Source organism: Chaetodon auriga, chromosome 5 (assembly GCF_051107435.1).
Source record: "Chaetodon auriga isolate fChaAug3 chromosome 5, fChaAug3.hap1, whole genome shotgun sequence".
In the NCBI taxonomy this organism is placed as follows: Eukaryota; Metazoa; Chordata; class Actinopteri; order Chaetodontiformes; family Chaetodontidae; genus Chaetodon; species Chaetodon auriga.
In genome coordinates this window covers 3,546,213-3,567,073 of record NC_135078.1, presented here as the reverse complement: position 1 = coordinate 3,567,073, position 20,861 = coordinate 3,546,213, and the positions used below count along the sequence as shown (strand labels likewise).

The 20,861-nt window shown below is 40.3% G+C and overlaps 1 protein-coding gene across 1 annotated transcript; it reads right to left on the bottom strand.

Annotated features, from left to right (window-relative positions):
• Window positions 1–2,612: 2,612 nt before the first annotated feature.
• Window positions 2,613–19,969, bottom strand: noxa1 (NADPH oxidase activator 1). Its single transcript, XM_076731328.1, has 16 exons — window positions 19,900–19,969; window positions 17,863–18,037; window positions 17,130–17,212; window positions 16,399–16,507; window positions 14,971–15,105; window positions 13,687–13,794; window positions 12,652–12,711; window positions 12,531–12,568; window positions 12,261–12,399; window positions 9,887–9,955; window positions 8,595–8,682; window positions 6,274–6,380; window positions 5,232–5,392; window positions 4,624–4,732; window positions 3,316–3,439; window positions 2,613–3,165 (listed from the first exon to the last, which is right to left on the bottom strand). Exons 2-16 carry the CDS (start codon window positions 18,034–18,036, stop codon window positions 3,059–3,061), a joined length of 1,611 nt encoding a protein of 536 aa, XP_076587443.1. The 5' UTR covers window position 18,037; window positions 19,900–19,969; the 3' UTR covers window positions 2,613–3,058.
• Between the last annotated feature and the right edge of the window lie 892 nt (window positions 19,970–20,861).

The following is a 20,861-nucleotide window of genomic DNA, read 5'->3' as shown; positions in this document are numbered from 1 at the left end:
TCCTCACCAAAGACAAAGCATTCAGAGATGTTGCCTCTGTACGGAGAGCAGTGGTTTAGTGACTGACTGCTTTCACTCTGTATGTAAAGTTAATATAACACCCACTGTATGTGTCCTCACTACCGGCGTCTATGGCATGGGAAGGTGGGTGTTGATTCTGTGCATTGGGAGTGTAGTGCAGTAATTAGAGGCCTCTGTTTCATAAGCCATTTGAATGGAGCTCTCAGCGGCTTTGGTGCCCCCACCACACCGCTTTTTACATCTACCATTTGTGACGACAGTTAAAAGCACCTGACATTTCCTCTGCTGGCAATTAATGCCCAAGCCAGTGAACTTCCCACGGCTCTGAGGGAGTCAAGGTCTCCCATCCAACTACGCTTAATACACAGAGACTTGGACTGCTAACTTTAGTCTACCAGCCAGACACACAGTTAGGAGAATGTGAAAGGTGCCTGAATGCATGCTGTACTTGCAAGGTATGATGCTCAGTATACTTAAGTCTAAGGAAGTGACATATTGATTTTGTAGCTTTTTGTATCATAAGAGACAGCAAAGATGAAGATGATTACAAAGGTGTGAAAAGGACTTGTTGATAGTGGAAACATGAGAATAGAGTCACATCAGAGAGCCTCTGGTGACCTTGGTCTTTGTCAAATTCGTAACATTGAATAAATGAAATCATCGGTTAATTGTTGTTGTCTTCAAAAATTCAATGGATAAAGAAGTTTGAAGGTGTTAGTGGCACATGATATTTGATGCTTACATTTAAAAAAAACTGTGGCGTTAATGAATTGCGACTGCCTGAGCATTATTTGTTTCTAGGGCCTTATATTCATAGCATACACAGACTCATTATAACTGCATCGGTTTTCAGTACAGCTGCTTGATCCGTCTGTATTGATATCTTTAACATGGTGGAAGCACAGAGCAAGTTTTATCCCCTGGATTTCACTCTGCTTCTTTCCCCTTTCTTCCAGGTGCCGGACTTAGCATCAGTGACCACCCACAGGATTATGAAGAATCATTCTGAAGCCTGGGATGCTGGAATATGTTTGCTTCTGAACATTGTCTTCCCCTAAATGAAAAATGGTTGCCAAACAAAGTAAAATTCTGTTCCAGTTTACAGGAATTAATGGCAGTAATATCATCTCCCACCTCCTTTTTTCTTCTTTACAGCAATAGCATAATGCGCATACTTCCAGCATTAATGTGGTGTAATACAGTGTATAAAAATACATAACAAAGCAGCTCACAGCAGAGCTCACAACAACAAAGCAGTGTCTGCTTCATGCCTTGTGGCAAACTAGCAAAGACATTGGTAAGTTTCTTTGAACAACTTTGTTTTTGACTCTCTCTTATGGATCTGTGTGGCAGTGAAGTTCCTGGCCCACTGTTCCAGTGAGCACAGATTGTCCCAGCTCAGACTGTAACTTCAAAGCTGCTGTGGGCCTCTTAGTGGCCTCCCTGACTGTTGCCCTCCTCACCAGGATCCTCGGTTTTTGCAGAGAGCCTGTTCTAGGAAGATAAACAGTTGTTCAGTATTCTCTGTAGCTCTTTATAAAAGTCTTTACTTTTGAAAATGTCCTTACACTATATCAGCAGTGCTTCCAAATATCCTTATTTTTTTCAAATTTCTTTGAAATGTCTCTTTTTTCATTCATTCTCCGCAACTGAACTGTACACAGCTAGTCATTATCTAAATAATTACATTCCCGATTGCCCTGAAGTTCGGACGTTGTATAAAACATAAATGAAACAGAATGTGATTGACTTGCTACTTGCTGTCTTGACTTGCAAATTATTTTTAACACATACTTAGTTGGAAACAGCACAAAGATAATATATTTAATGTTTGACCTCATCAGCTTCATCAATTTTTGTTAAATATCTGCTTATTCTGAATTTGATGCAGCAACATGTTTCAAACACGTTGGGACAGGAGCAGCTAAAGGCTGGGAAAGATGTGGAATGCTCCAAAAACACCTGTTTGGAACATTCCACAGGTAAACAGGTTGATTGGTAACAGGTGATAGTATCATGATTGGGTATGAAAGGAGCATCCTGGAAAGGCTCAGTCGTTCACAAGGGAGGATGGAGAGAGGTTCACCACTTTGTGAACACATGAGTTTAGAAAGGATGTTATTACATGGACTCAGGAACACTTAGTAAAACTGCTGTCAATAAATACAGTTTGTTTGGAAATTATCAGTTTTTATTAATAGCGTCCCAGTTGTTCAGGAATCGGGGATGTGAACACTCTTAAACTATATTTTAATTATACTTATTCTTGAAAAAGTTGTAGTTTTATTCTTAACTCTTTCAACCAGGGCCAGTAAAGACAATAAGGTCAAGGGGAAAAAAAAGTTAAGAACTTACACATGGTGGGTATTTTATAGGCTCATTCAAATATTTTTAAACTCAGTATATTAAGATTTGACCACTTTTAGGCCAATAAATAATATAGGTTTCAGTATTTTTCCACCAGTTTAATAAATGTATTACTAATATTACTACAGTCAATCCTATATCACTGGTAAATTCATTATATCTTTATTTAATCATTAAGGACACACTGAGATGGAATAAACAGTATTAAGAAAATGCATCGGGAAACAGGATACAATTTTAATCCCAAGAGAGCAACCTCACCACACTTTAAAGTTGCCAGACCAGGATCATTATAACCCTGTAGAAATATTACAGGAACATAATGTTGACCACAGCAGATAGAAATATCATAAAGGTCAGTATAAACCCTTTTCTGAATATCATAGGATACAACAAGAATATTACAGTGATCCCATGGGATACAGAAAACAAGAAAAACAGGTTTAATATAAACATACTCCTCAGTACCATAGACATACTCTTAGCCACTACAGCAGCATTACAATAATATCATTTGAGAAACAATTGTTTTCTAAGTACAATAAAGTCACTACTGAGTGCAGTGCATGTCCCTATAAGGGTGATGTTTGGTTGTTCATAGGCTGTAAACAGCAGCCATTCACAGGTTAAATAGTTTATTCGAGATGACTGCACAGTAACACGCCTGCTTTTATAACTGAATGCTCTGGGTGATGTCGGTGTTCTCCTTGTAGGCAAAGCAGCTGGGGAAGATGCCGATACTTCCTGCACAGTGTCCCTCCAGCCACTCCTCGTTAACTACAACAGAGCGTAGGAGAGAAATGTAAAGAGGCAGTGAGACTCACATCTGAACAGGGGATGAAGCAGTCTGAGGACATTTCAAATCAAAGTGTCTGACAAAGACTAAAGACAGTTCATTCAGGATGAGGTTAACCTGCAGGGCCTCACCTTCACCCAGGATGTCGATGGTGTCCCCTTCACTGAACTCCAGGTCCTCTGGGCCCTGAGCAGTGTAGTCATACAGCGCCACCATCTGGTAGAGGATGGTACGGTTGGCCAGGGGGTGCTCTGTCTGAAGTACAACAGCACAAAGGAGGGAAATCTGTTTAGGCGTAGATGCTACAGGATGGAGGCCAGACTACAGCAGAAACACACCAGGGAGGTCTGGAGGGGGATGAGGAGCATCACTCACTATAACCAACCAAATGTCCAAGCGGGGGAATGTAGATCTAGCTGGGCTGATGATCTGAACAAGATTCGACACATAGGCCCCCTTTCACTCACTTTCACCCAGCCTGAAACAAGATGTTGTAGATGTTCTACAAGGCCAGTGCTGTCTTGTATGCTGCTGTATGCAGGGGGATGGAGCGTGGTGTTGTGAGACACTGACACTAGTTGGTCAGGATGGCCAGCTCTGCTCTGTGATTGGAGGAGGCGATGAGCAGGGCTCTCTGGACGCAGTGACGGAGAAGAGGATGCTGTCCAAGTTGGTTAGCATCTTGAACAACTTCTCCCTCCCTCTCCATGACATGTCTCCAGCCAAAGACTCATACCCCCGAGGTGTTCCACCAAGCAGCACATTCCTGCTGGTGGCCATCAAGCATTTTAACTCACCCTGACTCTGGCGCAGTGTGGACTCTCAGTGGATTAGGAGGCTGCCGAGGTCTAACTCACAAACTGCACTTACATTTACATTTTCTGCTAGTTCTGGCAAAGTGCAATGAATCTTTTTAACATAGAGCTTCCAGTCACATTCATTTCACACATCTCAAGGCAGTTTGCGCACTTCTATCCATTTATCTATCTATCTAAATTAGACAATTAGCTGAAGGAATCAGTAATTAAATATTTACAACTTAGGGCATGAGAAACTGTTCAGTGAAAGCAAAGTGAAATTATCTTATTTCTAAGGGACTGTACAAAAAAGAGATAGGAATGATTTCGCCTGCGGTGCATCTTTAATGCTCTTTTTAACAAACTTGACCATGAGTCAGATTGTTGAGTTTAACTTTTTTTTTGTTGTTTTTTGTTTGTTTTTTTGTTTTTTTGTTTTGTAAAAATAAAATACATGACATTATTATCTTAGTACATTACTATTCTAGTACCAATAACTGTATGTAGAAAAAATACACTAAAAGCTTTTATTTAATTGGATACAGTGGTTGACATTTTGACATGCCGTCATTGTTCTAGTGTACATGAGGAAGTGTGTTATACATTGGCGATTGTGTAATAGGTGTGAGTTTAAATGCTCACCTGGCACCACAGGGTGGCTCTACCAGCCTCAGCCACCTCCTGCACAGTGTGACCTGGCTCCACCTCTCCATCCAGAGGTATCAGCACCTGGGAGCCATGCTGCTTATGTCTGATGAGAGAGAGAGAGAGAGAGAGAGAGAGAGAGAGAGAGAGAGAGAGAGAGAGAAACAGAGGGAGTGGTGAGGGGGAGTGGTAGCAGGGGAATTATGGGAAATTGAGGGCATCATAGGGGCAAACAGGCAGAGGACATGAAAAAATTACAACAGAGATTATTATAGACATCAGTGCAAGGCTCTGATGCTTGTTATTTGTTGTGTAGGCACCGAACAGGTAGACGAATTGACTGGTTGTTATCAATCCTTAAATAACATCATATATTTGTGATGTGTTTTTTTCCCATGGTGATGCTGTGTCAGTCTTATTCTGCTATTTCTTGCTCTTTTCATGGACCACTCATGTCTGTGGAGTTGCAGTCTCAGTGCCCTGTGTCTCAGAACAGATACTGGACCCACAGCATGGAGTGGACAAAGAAAAGCATATTTTTAGAAATGAGGCATCACTTGTTGAAATTCAAGGAGACAGAAGTGGGTTGGCAGGCCTGTGGTTACCTGAGGCGCAATTCAGACGCTGGCTGGCCCAATTTCTGTGCGATTTGTTCCTTCAGTTCATGGTACGGCGTGTCCAGAGGGACAGACAGAGCCACAGTGTATGTGTAGTGGACCTTCACCACCACAGAGCCCGCCTCTGCTCCCTGAGCTGTGCCACCACGCTGGGAACAAGGAGCAGGAACACGTTAAAAGATAACGCAAATACAGCTTTTAGTTTGAAATACTGATCTGGTTCAGTAACTGCAAATACTTTTTAAATCGTTACTCCAAATTGAATAAGATATCAGATTCAACAGCGTAATTGTTGTCCCTTGAGATCAGGATAAAATAGACAACATCAGAGTGATGACTGGATGTGGGTGTGCTCTGACATTTTATTAAACTGTGTGAATGCTGACTGCCTTTGATAATGTGTGTAGTGTGTATAAGTGAAAGCCTCCGAAGTCCTTGATCAATGTTTCAGTGCTATGAAACTTTATCAGGACTCTGCATTAATGTCACTGAGTCCCTGTACACGTGTTGTACATGGTGATTAAACTGATTGGTTAGGGCGATGAAATGAAATGAGGTGTCTCCAGCTGCTTTTGTTCAGCTCGCCATGGTTCGCATCATCCTCATCAATTTGATCTGAAATCTTCCTGCGTAGCCTGGACAGAGATTTCATGGTAAATGTGGAACAGAAAGTTCATCAGTTACTTCATATATAAATGGATCTTTCCAGGTCACTGTGGCATGCAGAGACACAAAAGAATATTTATATCCAAACTCTGAATACCTCTGCCTCCCGTGAGCGTCATAGTGACTTAATCGGGACACATCAGCATTCCCCCTGCTAAGTTCAACCTTACAAAGCAGTTTCTTCACAAGTCCGCACAATGATTCTAAATTTAGATCAGGTAGAAAGAGAAGGATAGTGTGTGTGTGGGTGTGGGGGTGTGTGCGCATGTGTGTCGTAAGCTGGATGTATGAGGAAAAGAACTTTGATGTGACATCACCTTTCAGCTAGCACAGATGAATGTGGCTTTTCAGAGGGGGATATTACCTGGTGGCTGGCTGCGTTGGCTGTGTACTTGGGAGGCTCTGAGGCTGGCAGTGGTGCGTGGGTGGCTGTAGTGTAGGATGGAGGTGGAGTGTCTGAGGGAAAACGTACTGCAGGGAAAACACAGTACAGGTACAGTCTGAGCACATGCAGTACAAGTCTACAGGAAGGTTAGACAAGGAAATGTTCCCTGAGTCTGTTGCCCTGAGACGCTGCATGTTCCATTACACCCCCAGCAGCTTTAACAGGAGCGGTGCGTAAAGGAAAGGTTCATATTTTTTCAAGCCTGTCTTCAAACAATACTCAGAATGTACAGCTGTTTATTCTTGCTGTAATCATTCCATCTGTTCACACTGGCCATTAAAAGCCTTCCTAAAGCCAATTCAGTGAGCCTGGTAGAGGACAAAATCCACATTCTGCAAAAAATATATTCCAAAGATCATTTGAAATGAATATCTTCAGCAACCTGAGAATGACAAATCAAATGTATATCCTCCAAATGTACAGTTCTTTTTGTACAAGACATCACTTTTTGCTTCCCCAGACAGTTTCTTTGCCAAATTTCAGATTAAGAGGTCTGGCCTTAGTCTGGAAAATTTTCGAAGATACCCATTTGATTTGACTCATATTAAGTTCAGCTACACTTAATGGAACATTTTTTTGCTCAGAGTGTGGATTTTGTCCCTCATTAATTACACTGAAAAAGATTTAGGGAGGGATCGCTTAATGGCCAGCTTAGACAGGAGGAATTATTACACCAAGTAAAACCCGTTTCATTGTTTCTATGGGCCCCTGCCTATTGTTTTAAGACAGACTGGAAAGGACGTGAACCTATCCCAGTGAATCACATCTCTTACGTATCAGCAATAACATTGTACTCAGACAGGTTGGAAACAAACGCCCAGGTAGCAGGCTTACATCTCTATATCCTTGTTTTATCCAAGTTGTTTACATATTTAGAATTAGTGAAATTTCTGATGTGTAATTACTTACTAATACTCCACAGCATCTGTACATGTATATGAATATACTGTATGTACATAATATGTTTTATATGAGTAGCATAAGGGGGTTTCCAACTTCCATCTCTTCTATCTGTACAACCCTGTGTTGTAAAATGACAAATAAATGACCTGGATTCCTGGATTCATTGATTGATATTACCCAGGTGCTGCCTTTACTACCCTGACTTCTTGTCAGGATTAAGATTGAATTACTTTTACTGTCAGTGAGTTATCGATCCCAGGTCCACCAGACCTCTCAGGTGATTAGAACAAGGTTTCCTGTTCAAAGTTTAAGACTTGTGGTGACAGAGCTTTTGTTGTCCTGGCTTCAGGTTATGGAACAGTCTACCTGTGTGGTTGAGCAAACTCTGCAGTGTGTTTTCCTTCTCATCTCAAGATCTATAGATTCTCAGAGGCATGTTATTGTGTCTTCCTTATACCCCAGTTTGTTTGTATTCTTTTAAAAATTCTTGTATGTCTTTGATTTGAATATTTACTTTCATTCATTTATTTATTTTTCAGGCTCTGTCTGACATCACTCCCTCTGTCACTCATGCACTACTCTGGCAGAAAATTGAGATTTAATTTTTGAATCTGTAAAATGTCAATACAGTGCACTATATAGTAAAGAGGAAGTGATTTTAGAAACAGTATAATGTAAAGTCCCCACAAATTGCGAGAGCAGGTAGTCCAAAATCACAAAGACAGCAAAGTCACCTTGCCCCTTGTAGCTCTTGCCCCATACATAAATGAGGGTGGTGGGCACCCCAGGGTGCCACAGTGTCTATTTTTGGAGCAACTGACCTAGAAGTCTTTTTGTCAGTGCACAGCAGGTCAGCTGAGCATGCAAAAAGGTCAGATATGTCTACAGTTAAGCGTACAATTCAACATGAATGAAGGATAAAGTTTTAGTGTAATCAATGAATAATGAACAAAGATTTAGTTCTAACTAAACTCTGTAACTATCACACAGCTAGGTCTTTGCTGTAATGAAGTTATAAAATCTTCCCAGGATACATCCTCAAAGAGGATTATCAGGAAATTAGCCAAACTGTCCAGTAGTTGTCGAGATGTGTTCCTCTACAACCTGACATCTCTTTCTTTGTGTCCTTTGGCAACAAACAACTAAAAGTATCAGCACTTTTCTTTTCAAATCAAAAATAAGTGCCAGACAGTGCACATAAAAAATATTGCTCCAGCCCTGGAATCATCTGTTGTAATAGAGGAGTGCTTCCTGAAGCAGAGGGAGGGAGGGAGTTGAGGCAGAGGGCCCTCAAGAAAGTAGCATAGGAGGACCAGGAGGACTGCCATTGATTTTACCCTGAGGAGGAGCTACAGGGCTGGGATGGACCTTTGGGCGAGTCGGTGGCTTGAGTCCTGGTGGGAGAGGGATCCCACTGGGAATTCTCTGTGGAAGAAGACAAGACGAGAAGGTCAGCAATTTTTCCTGCAGAGAAAAAAAACATAGAATTTTTCTCCCAGCAGGAAGCTTGTCTTTTGTTGAAAGGAGCCGATTAATCTTCAACTGCTCTGGCTGAAGGGCTTTAACTCTAGCAGGGATGTTCAGCACATTTTCATGCATTTTCCCTGACTCAACAGTCTTGCTGCCTGGTCTCAGGGGTGAAGTAAAGATGAAGTTCATAACAACCTGGAAGTGAGCATGGTCAGAACAGTAGAGATGACAGCGGACTTCAGGGGAAGCCCCCCATTGCCCCCCATCACCACACTCAACAGCATTGTGTCTGCTATGGAAACCTTTAGATTTCTGAGGTCCACAAGGACCATAATGGGGTGTCATCTTTGATAAGCAGTCAGTCAGGAAACATCACTGCAGACCCCTGACACTCTGCTGTTATCATATGATGCTTTTAGATTAATATCAATGCTGCATTAATGTGTATGTTGCATTTTACTGCTGTAGATGTTTATGGTTGAGCTGATTTTAACTACTTTATATGCAGTTGGCTAGTTCAGTCTACAGCCAAGCATCATACTCAGTAAGATCACCATGTGTTTGTAGTGTCATTGGGCTGTGAGAACCACTCTAAAAAGTAAACCTTTCATGAGGTCTAAACAGCCTATTTTCAGCTTTGTGACCATGTATTTTCAGATAATCCAAGATGCTCTTTAAAGAGTTTATTTATCTTAAGAAGTAGGAAAATATTCTCAATCACAAAGGAGCCCTTAATCCTTCATTTTATCAAAAAAAAAAAAAAAAAAGCAACACATCTGGAGATGCATGTTTTTCACTCGACTTTTTTTTCACTCCACTCATTTATTTCTTTGCACTAGTTGCATTGTTTGTAATTACAGACTCATCTGACTTGTATATAGAGATTGTATGTTGTTGTTCATCACTACATATTTATATGTATATAAGTACACCTATTTTTTCACCTACTCATATGCCATGTATAGGTATATACTAGTGCTATGTTTATTTTTCCTACTTTTTTGTCCTTGTTTAGCTGTATGTCTACTTTTATCTCTATTTCTGTGCAACTGAGTGTAACATTGAGAGCAACTAAAAACTCAAATTCCTTGCATGTGTACACACACTTAGCCAATAAAGCTGATTCTGTGTCAGATTATCTCATGGAAAAATACATTACATTCTCCGTTTTGCCTTTGGACGTCTTGACATCTGCAGGGTCAAGCAGGGACACTGGCAGAAGTCCTCTCTGAAAAATAAAGACCTAAAATCAAACACTGAAAAAAAAAAACACTTTACAAACACTTTAAAAAAAAACAGAGTGTTGTGACCAAGGATTGTAGACATCAAATTCTCAGTGCTATTTCTGCAAATTCGGGGGTTTTGGCAACCTGAAGAGGAATGGTTACACACAAATTACACATGGTAGGTTTCAAATATTAAATATTATTCTATTTGATTGAACTTGCAATATATGATTCTCACAGTTGCCTATTTATACACCCTGCAGACACACTGTCATTAGTTTGGAGTCGTGTTTGTGTCATCTGATGAATGTAAGTCCAATATTCACTGTTTTTGCTCAGGTTTGGTCTCTATCATCTCTTGAGGAAAAATATTGGGCTTTTTTTGGCTGCTAAATATTCCCCTCTGTTCACCAGCTGGTCTCTGTCTCTTTGCCATTTGATGGCGAGAGCGTAGTAGGAGTGTAACGCAAAGCTACTGCCTGTATCTGTTTGTGTCACGAACACATCTGTCTTTGAATTATACCAAAAGTGACTGTGGCGTAAACCCAAGTTTAGTGGAAGAATGCATTGAGCCAGATTGCATGATTTTCTTTAAAAACTGGAGGTTGTGTATATGGAAAAGGCTCAGATATAATGTGGCATTGGCATTGAACTTAAACCTCAGAAAGTCTCTTTTTAAGCCTTGAGCCTATTGTTTGTATTTTGGCACATCTGCATCATGAAAAGTCGTGCTGCTTTGGCTACTAGCTCTGTTCACACTGTACAGACAACAATCACCCGAGTCTGAATCTGATGATTACGACACAAGATGTGATGAATTTATAAGGGGCACTTCTTTTCTATGTTTTTGAAACAAATGAATTGATGTCTATCTTTGATGGATGGTGGAGATCCAGACACTGTAGAGAGGGAATTGTGCTGGTTGAAGTAAGGTGTGTAAATGTGTGTTTAATTTTGTTTAAGTTATGATGCTGAGAGGAAGTGGTCCAATGTTTATGGCAGATTATGTCGATCAGGAGGCAGTTCATGGGAGCAAGTCTGCGCAATATCTGTGCATATCCAAAAAATGGATTTGAATGGATTCACTTGATCATATGAGATCATGTGAGCCAAGAATCCATCTTGCCGGGTTTCGTGTTATGCACTTGTGGACAAACCACAGTCGTAGTGTAGATGCTGGTAGAGTATCAGTTCTATCAGAACTGGAGAGTATTTCTTCACTGAAAGAAGAGTGAAGAAGGATTTTAATCATGGTTTCAAATTTGGTTTAAATCATATGATTAATTGACTGAAGTTAGGCCATGATTGAAGGTGATAGACAGATGGTTCATCCAATCAGTTGTATTTTTTGTGCCTGCCCTTTTCCAGTTTTCGAGGACGTCTTCCCAGATGGTTCTGTGTAACAATCCATCTGGTGTGTCAGATTAGGGTAGCATTGAACTGTCTCTAAAAACAGCTGCCTGCTGTGGCTGAAAAGCCCAGGAACGCTATGAAAGCAATGAGAGTGAGCCTAAAGAGTGAAGCAGCAGGCAGACACCTGAACATTGAGCTGCAACAATGATGCTCCGGAAAGCAGAGGGGAGCAAATTGGTAATAAGTGATAAATCTCTGTAGGTTCATCATTACAAGCAACCCCTTTCATACTTTCATACTGTCACATTGTTTTCACAGTGTTGTATGATACACAGTTATTTTGAAAATATAAATTATAGCTTATAGCAATAGCAAAAATACATTTGATAATTAAAATATAATAAAGGGATTTAGCATTTCTCCCTCCCTAATTATATTTTGGCACAGTTGTGTAAATTAAATATGACTGAAGTGAATTAATAAAATAAAGCAAATCTAATTGGAAAATTTCAAAATACTTCAGGGTGGATCAAAATTTCAGACAGGCATTGTTTGGAATTTAGCCACTTCTGATGTAACCTCACTTGTGCAAGCACACACTCAGACCAATAATGATGTATTCATTTGATCTGGTTTGTTAAATTAGAGAACACACACAGCATCTGTAAGTTTCACTGATCCACTTGTCATTCATTGTAGTTTTTTCAGCACATCATTCTAACTCAAAATTTCACACAGAATACAAGGCAGCAAATGAAACTGACTGTTGACCAAAGATGTGAGATCTGATTACACTTCAGCACATTAGAAAGAAAATTTAATTCAAAGCTCCAACATATTATTGTTATATTATATGTAATTGTATTTTAGGTGGTTTGAAGCCCAAAAAGAGAAATGAGGGCATTTCTCAGGACATAGACACACATTGTAGAATCAGTTTCCCTTTCTCCTCACCTGTCCATCATATATGACAGTTGCCATCCCATTCCTGTCCTCCTCGCCGAATAAAAACACCATGGCCCCTCCCGGCACTGTCAGCTGTCCAGGGCCCCGAGCCATGTATGGGGTCCGCATGCGCATGTATCGAGAATCCCTAACAGGTAGTGAAAAGACGAAATTAGTCTTTCAAGCATTGTTTTACTGCAATATGTGACTGAATAGAAGTATTAACTTCTCATTAGCTCAGGTTAGTAATGTTTCTATGCAACTGGTGATAATACTCACTGAGTTCCATCCACCTTGGGCTCATAGAAACCAGGTTTCTGTGGAAAAGACAGGGTGACAATTAGCAAAGGGAGTGACTGATGAAGATGTCTGTCTTCATACTGACAGTGGTCATTCTTACCTGCAGCCTCAGAGGTTCAAAGCCCCCAAAATCATCATTGGGAATCATGGAGGAAATCACCTGCAAGTAGAGCATCAAACATGAGTGAATTCTACACAGTTGAATCCAAATGTAGTTTCATTTCTATCTAAAAATATCTGTTAGAGTCTTATTTCAAAGGCTGCCTATCTTGCTTAATGTTTCTAAGTTTGTCTTAAATATAATGGAACAATTTGGGTGCAGTTTCTTAAAGGAAGCAGAACTAGGTTTTCAATCAGAGAGTTGAAATGAAAGATGATCGTATTGTTTTAATAAAGCAAGTAACTACTTAAATTACTTCAATGTGGCATTTCTAAATCTGTTAGTTAAAGATAATATGTCATAACTATCTCAAGTCTGAAGTTAGCTATCAATACACATAGTGCATTCTTATGGAAGCCCTGTGCTCGTGTTGAACGATGATGATCATTAGGCCCCTGCCTTATACATTCTATCTGTTCTGGCTAACCTGGTCCCACTGGCTTCATATTCACTTTCATTTGAATGTCATGACCCCTCAGTTGGCTAGCCAGCACCCTGCTTATCTAGCCCCATTGGCCTTAATTAGCCACTGTTGTGAGTTAATTAGTTTCAATAAGACTTTAATTTAGAATATGCACCAAATTTTACAAAAATATTTTAAATTAGATTTTGGTATAAGGGTTCATCCACAAGACGAAGCCAATCAATTAGAATCATTTATTATTAATAATAATAATAATAATAATAATAATAATAATAATAATAATAATAAGCTTAGTTAATAGTACATTTTAGTCATACATCATCTAGCAAATATCTAAATGACATACAGTGGACCCTGGGACCGCTGGGGCCCTTGGGGGACCAGGATTCACACTGAGGTGGTGTGACTTCCAATTTGAATTCTGCACTATTTTGGTTGATTCATTTGTTTTATAAAAGTGACAAGCTTGTGGAGTGAGACCTTGGATGTTCGGAGTAATCTGAGTCTCTTACAACACAGCCATGACAAAACATTGACCATGGGGACTCTACCTTTGCTTTGCCCAGGAAGTCTCGTTGCTGCAGCTGCTCCACATCCTGTTTCCTGGGGCGAAACACCACACCCTCAGGCACCAGCAGAGGGTCCAGGATCTCCTCCCGCTGTTGTCAGAGGAAAACGTTCTTTTTCAGTGCAAATGACAATGATGGTGTGTAAAATCATATAAAATGGATATTTCAAGTCCAAATAAGTGGTCAAAATGTAGTTTAAGAAAAGTCATGAGGGGAGCAGTAATTTCATTTTTAGTGAGCAGGAGCAGGAGCCAGCTTCACCTTTTACAAGAAGATCTACAAAACTGTAACCTAAACGTGTCGCTTAAAGACACAATGAAATGGCTCCTTTACTTAATTTGAACTCGTTTATGTTGAAAGAGCTTGTTGGGGTGGGATTTAACACAGTGAGACATCATTCTAAGGTTGGTTCAATATAAGGTCTGGCAGGCGAAATCTGTGTGGGGAAAGTAAAAAAGGCTACTCCTCCTTTTCTACCAACCCCAGCTGCTCCACTGGAGCTCCAGTGGAGCAGCTGGAGTGTGAGTGTCAGGGCGTTCCCGCTAAAGAGAGATGGGCTCTCAGTGCAGGCAAGGCACCATGAGGGGTTTTAATGTGGCTTCACCCCCTCAGCTGTATTTTCACCCCCTTTAAGATTTGTGTATCTATAGGGAAATAGCACAGACAATACAATTATTGGTTGTTGTGACTGTAGCTTCGATGATGTTTCAGAACCATGGACAGTGCTGTACGTCATGTGTAGAGAAACTCTAGCCTCATGTTGTTAGTATTCACATGTTGAATGTTAAACTGCCCATGTAGGTACATTTTGTTATGTAGTTTAAGGTTATCTTTTTGATTATTTTTTGTATTACATATCGTGTGAGTATATCATTTTTAGTTCACCTTATTGTGTTATGTTTACACCCACCAGTTGTGACTGTGACCTGCTGCATATACCACCTGCACTCAGTTTAAATTGCTTCACTGTCTTTGTTACCTGATAAGTCTCATACCAGGAGCGCAGCCAATGATTCACTGTTTTCCAGGAAGTCAACGTGCTCATTTCATTATGTCTTTACAGAAATAAGGACAGACCAAACTTTCCTCTCATGGGAGAATCATTTTCATCTTTTTATCCTTGTTGAGACATCAAGTATGGCAATGGCAAACATGCAAACAACAAGCACACACAATATTAACAGTGCAAGCGCAACTGGCTGAAAATTTATCACCAAAATCTATCTTATGTCCTTTGCAGTCTGTTCTGAAAGTTGTCACACTCACCATTATGCTGTCCAAAGCCACCTCTATGTTTCCCCCTCGACCTCCCCCTCTCTCCTGGGAAGCTGACAGCAGGACCTCCCTGGCCTGCCCCCACTGGCCCATCCGACAGTGCACAGCTGCTGCATTATATAACACCTAGGGGACACACGAACCACCGATTAATAATGATGTTATCTTTACTGCGGTGTGAAAACCTGCTTGTAGAGATTTTACATAACCATTTACCACAATAAACTGTTTGTACTGTTTTAAGGCACGGGCAGATGGAGCTATCGGCAAACACTTTTCTGCTACAAGTGCTAAAGAGCACCATTATTATTTGATCATTAATCAGGGCAATATGTCTGCGCATTAAATGCTTCTGTCGGAGCTGTGATCTAAATGGCCAGAGACCTGAAAAAAGTGCATCAGCTTTCTTTATCAAGGGTTCCCTCATCAAGCTGTTTTCTAGCTAGCGATGCAGTCATCATGTAGGAGCGTTTGTGTGACAGCTCAGACTGTCCAATTTCTACTCAAATTGACAACTCCTGGTGCCATGTCCTCGTCTTTATTTGTGGTACCCAGGGTGAATTAGCATCTGTTCGTGTCCACTTGCCACTTTCAAATGTTGTTTTACACAGTTGCACCACCTCACACTGGCCTACACCCAGGATGAGATCACCGCTGAAGACGCACGATAGTATCAGTTATTTTTAGTTTTTAAGTATCCACTTCATGGGACCTTGACACTGTCACTGTGTAACATGTATGCACAGCAATGTCTGAACAAATGATCCCTATGACCACCAATCACAAGTGAGGACTACTTCAGCATATCTATCAAGCAGAATTTCACCTTTGAGCCCCGTCATTATCATTGTTATGACCATCATCATACATGCTTCTGTGGACTCCTATCAGAATGCTGCTCTAGAGGCAGTTCAGCTCACTGGATTCCCTTAACAACCAGTGTGGTTGTTATGGTCGTACATCACAAAACAACATCGCTTTCATCATATCAGCAGTGGATGATGCAGACTCTCTTTGATCATGATTCTGCAAACTGGTGGTCACATTAGCCTCTGAACCCTGGTCATTGGCCACAGTTTGACTGTTAGTGACTGACTGCAAGCATTGCAGGTGCATCGTCTGTGGGAAGCTAGAGCATGTCTTATCTGTACTGTGAGAAATATGTGATGTTGCGTAACCTCTTCTTCAGCTCCATCAATGAGGCTTTGTTAGCTCCCAGGTGTATGTGACACTTGAACTACACAATAGAGGTGATGACACAGCACGGTTTGCTCTGTTTTTATTCCTCAGTACTGACAGACCTCTTGGGACTGTATCTCTTTTTTGTAATGTGTCAGAGGGAGTTGCTGAAGGCTGGTATTTCCCTCTGTGGATGCAGGTGTGAGATGCAGTGTGTATGTGTGAGGCTGAATGTCAGACCTGCCAGCTGTAGAGTTTGAATCGCAGTCCCAGCTGTTTGTAGTCGATGACCATGTTTCCTCTCATGTGCTTCTGTGCCCAGATACAGTCTGACAGAGCCTCTTCCAACCTGGAGAGACAGCATTGTGGAAACAAACAAAGAGATGTGCAGTAATGAATGAAACACTGTTGAAATGATCAAAATGAAAATGCAACACTGGGCCAAAAAGCTCTGTAAAAAAAAAAAAAAAAACAGGGATGTTATGTGTTTGACTTTTCATAGTAAAGCATAGTAACTTCCTGGAGTCTCAACTGGTTGCCTGGCAACCTCACAGAGATGGAAAATCTGCAGGAAGTGACTGCATCTGGCCAAGAAATAGTCCGGACATAACACACATTTACATTTATATGAGTAGCATCAATCTTCTCATCTAACCCTCACCAAGAGGTCAAATAAATGTATTTCACAAAATGTCAACTAATTAATTAATACACACGTGGTTAAACCTCAAACCTACCAAGCCTGTAGATTTAAACATAAGACTGACCCTTCACCTACCTCACATTGAGGAAGCAACAATATCATTATATGTGACACTGAGAGCAAAAGCTATAATTAGGGGATGATCGCACACTGATTTTCCCTATATCATTATGTCTTACTGTCTCTGACAGTTTCTGAAGTTACATAGTTTGTCCTTATTGCAGTGCAGAGTGGAAGTCAGTATTTGGGATAGGGTGCTGCCCCCTACCTGTCAATCTGCATCATCACTGCTGCTCTCTGGAAGAAGCCAACAGCAAGACGTTCATCCTTGGCAATGGCAAGGTCTAAAGTCTGGATATCACAGAGGGTAAAAGCCAAGTTTAGGTATGACACAAACAAATGGAGGGAATACAATATGCTTCTTTTTTCTTTACACTCTGAGTATTCAGCAGCGGTGATATCCAGACTAATGACTCGGCAGATAGAGTTTTCTTGCTCAAAAGACAGCTGCTGAAACTTTGGCTTTGGTTTAGTTTCAGTTTGCACTTCATTTGTCTTTAAATCAGAAAGACTTCTTCAATGGACTGCTTGATCAGTTACCTCCTGAAAAACAACTTGAAGTTAATTAATAATCCATCATGTCTGAAGCTGTAAATCTTAATAAGTTTGATAAAAATGGATTTCAGTCCAGATGCTCAGCTGTTGTTTTCCATTAGAGGTGAAACAGTCCTTTGAAGTGGTCTTCTAACATGTGGCATGTTGGTGTTGTTGCTCTTATGAACTCCTTATAACTAATCTATCAAGCAAAAGTAAATTATTAACATTTAGCTATAACTTATAAACCCTTATTAGACATGTACTAACTACTTCATGGATTATTTAGATTATTTAGATAACAAAATAGTCATGTCTAAGAGTTTGAATCGCTCTATGTGTTAACAGGGACTTCAGTGTCACCCTCCATCTCCCGCTGTATCCCCCATCACACACAACACACACACCTGCAGGGCCAGGTCCAGCTGTCCCAGAGCCACGTGAGCCGAGGCAGCGTTGAACAGAGTGCGAGACGTGGGTTCAGTGATCTGCTTGAGTTTGGCCAGGGCCCCTTGCCAGTCCTTGGCGTCCATGGCCTGCACTGCCTCATCCCACAACTGCAGTAACTCAGTGTAAAGCATTCTGAACGGCCAAGACAGGAGGAGAGCAAAATGAAGAATGACAGACAGAAATGTACAGAGGAGGTTGTTCTTTGCTTTTGCTTTTTTCAGTTGTTCTAAATCAGGGAAGATGAAATGATTTTCATGTCTGGACCTGTATTTATCAAACTGCTAAATTTATTTATTTACTTAAATGAAGGTTAAAATAAAAAAAAAAATCCTTCCATTTTCAAAATACAGAACTGGAATGTTGAAATCTGTTAGGATCTGCTATCTGTCTGTCCCTTTTCCTTTAGTGTTATTTGTCTGTCTGTCTGTCTGTCTGTCTGTCTGTCTGTCTGTTCCCCTGTCTGTCTGAGGCTGGGTGTGGTCTCCTACACTCAGCTGGCTCTGCCTAATCATCTGCACTCCTGGGAGTGACACAATCATCCCTGATGTCGAGAAGAGCACACACTTCTTCCCCAAGCAGTAAATGTGAAGGTCTTCTAGCTGACGCCCACACTGTAGCACTTGCCTTCAGATCAGAGGTGTCCCTGTGAAGCAGTATCTCATGGTGTCCAATCTGATGTCTTAAACCCAACACAATTTCAAAACTCGAGAGATAAATCCTTTGTCACAAACTTATCTTTGTACATCCAATGTACAATATCAAATCAAATCAAATCAAATCAAACTTTATTTATATAGCACTTTTCATACATAGTGCAACACAAAGTGCTTTACAAGAGTTAAAAACAATATAAATAAAAACAGAATAACATGAAAAACCCAACCCTCCCACCCCCCATGTGTACTAACACACACCCTCAACCACATGCATACACACACACAGAAACAAACACACACACACACATTCTCACCACAGACAGTAGCAGAAGTAAAGATGAGATGGAGCAACCTCGTCATCTTAAGCACTGAAAGTATAATGTTGTTCGTTTTTTCAGAAAAAAAGTATGGATAACAAAATCAGGGAACCTGACTACTGTATGTAGCAATAAATAACTATTAGATCTTGTCTGCAGCAGATAAAATTGCTCAGAACATCAATGGTGAAAGAGGTTTTACTTAAAAAAGTACGAGAATTGAAAAAAAAATCTCCAGCACAGGTAACAGTGCTGCATTCATAATCTCACTTAGGTAAAAGTAAAACTGAATATCAAATGTAAAAATGCTCATTATTCAGAATAGTCCGCAGTGTTATTTCATTATATTTCACTACATTAGTGAATTATTGTTACTCATGCATTACCATATAAACAACACTTTAACATTAGGGCCGGTGGAGGCCATTTAAAACTTTTTGCAACATTCCCTCTGAAATGTAGTACAGTAGAGATATAACACAAAAGTAAAATACTCCAGTGATGTACAAGTACATCCAAACTGTAGTTAAGCATGTTATTTAAGTACATTACATTAATTAGAGACTTATCACTGCAGAGAATTAATGGATTGACAAAAAAAGTTGACCTCAGATTTTCACTGAAGTAGACAAGATGCATAAAGCTTAGTATTAAAAGTAAATAAGTGAATGAGACTAATAGGGTTATAAATTTAATCTAATTTAAATTAATCACTTTGACAAAGGTGGAAAAATCCCTCAATGAAACAAGATCAGAGATAGATAGAGATAGAATACACAAATTCTTACACCAAACCTTATCTGTTAATTATCTCAAATTAATGACAAAGTAACAAAAATAAAAATAAGAATACAATAAAAATGACCAAGACACCTTCAAATGCACTGCACTGTTAATAAGTAACGTTCAGTACAATTTTACTGGAATACTTCCTTATACCTTACCCAGTGCCTGTCTGCACACGTTCAGTTCAGGTCAACCTTAAGAAACCTGATAAACCATCTGCATTCAGACTGCTTACCTTTGGCTGGTGAAAGTTCAGTCAGTGTCCAGCTCTGCCTCTGTGCCTGCTGTCGTCCACACTGTGCCAACAGGGAAGTGAGAATGAGTGAAACCAGCCTCCGCAGGAGTCTCCACCCTGCTGCTACAAGGAAGTCTTCCATCTACATTCCCCACACCGGACCCACACAAGCTCTGGAATTCACCTGTCAGTGTGGCACGTATACACATGACATGCACGACATATATGAGTCACACAAGATTTAATTAAACCTGTTTGGCCTGATATCACCAAAAGGATAGGTTTTGTCTTGTATTCAGACAAGTTTTAAGTGTGAATTTCTTACCGCAGATGCTTTGTTTGGAATTTACTGAAATCATTTACTGTAAACTGTAAATCACAGAAAAATGTAGCAAACTGTCTGTCAACGACATTCTGTGAATTCTCCAAATTTCTGGCACTCTGCACTACATGACTGAAGGGACAGTTGGACATTTACAAAACAAAAACAAAAAAATCATCATCATATTATTCAAAACCAGAGCAGGGCTGAGCGTTTCTGTCACTGGCACAAGAGCTGCCCACTGTTCCTACTGCTTAGGATGAGTTAAATGCAGAGGTCAGATTTCACTTTCTGTTGTACTGTGTATGATTGTGTCTGTGACCATAAAAAGCTTGATTTGATTTAATTATGTTTACACACTGTAGCAGATGCAGATCCTCTTGGGTTTGGACGATAGAATTACTGTGAAGTGGTGAATGAGCTCTCTTCAGAGTGACCTTTGAGCTCACTTTACAAGGAATGTTTCAGAGAAGGAAGTCCAGAGAAAAATGACTCTGCTTTCCAAAAGTCACAGCTTTTTAAACATAAAGTGGACGAGCAGGTTAGGCATGCAGATGGCCATAATGTTTAGAAACAAGAAAAAAATGAGTTGATATTTCAAATTGCATAGCCTACTGGCTCAACCTGCTGCACAGGTTGT

Coding starts and splice junctions, on each gene's coding strand:
- noxa1 (XM_076731328.1), bottom strand. CDS start 18,036: ATGCTTTACACTGAGTTACTGCAGTTGTGGGATGAGGCAGTGCAGGCC. Junction 16,508..17,129: donor GTGATGATGCAGATTGACAG/GTAGGGGGCAGC, acceptor CTGTCTCTCCAG/GTTGGAAGAGGCTCTGTCAG. Junction 15,106..16,398: donor TCAAACTCTACAGCTGGCAG/GTCTGACATTCA, acceptor TGTGTCCCCTAG/GTGTTATATAATGCAGCAGC.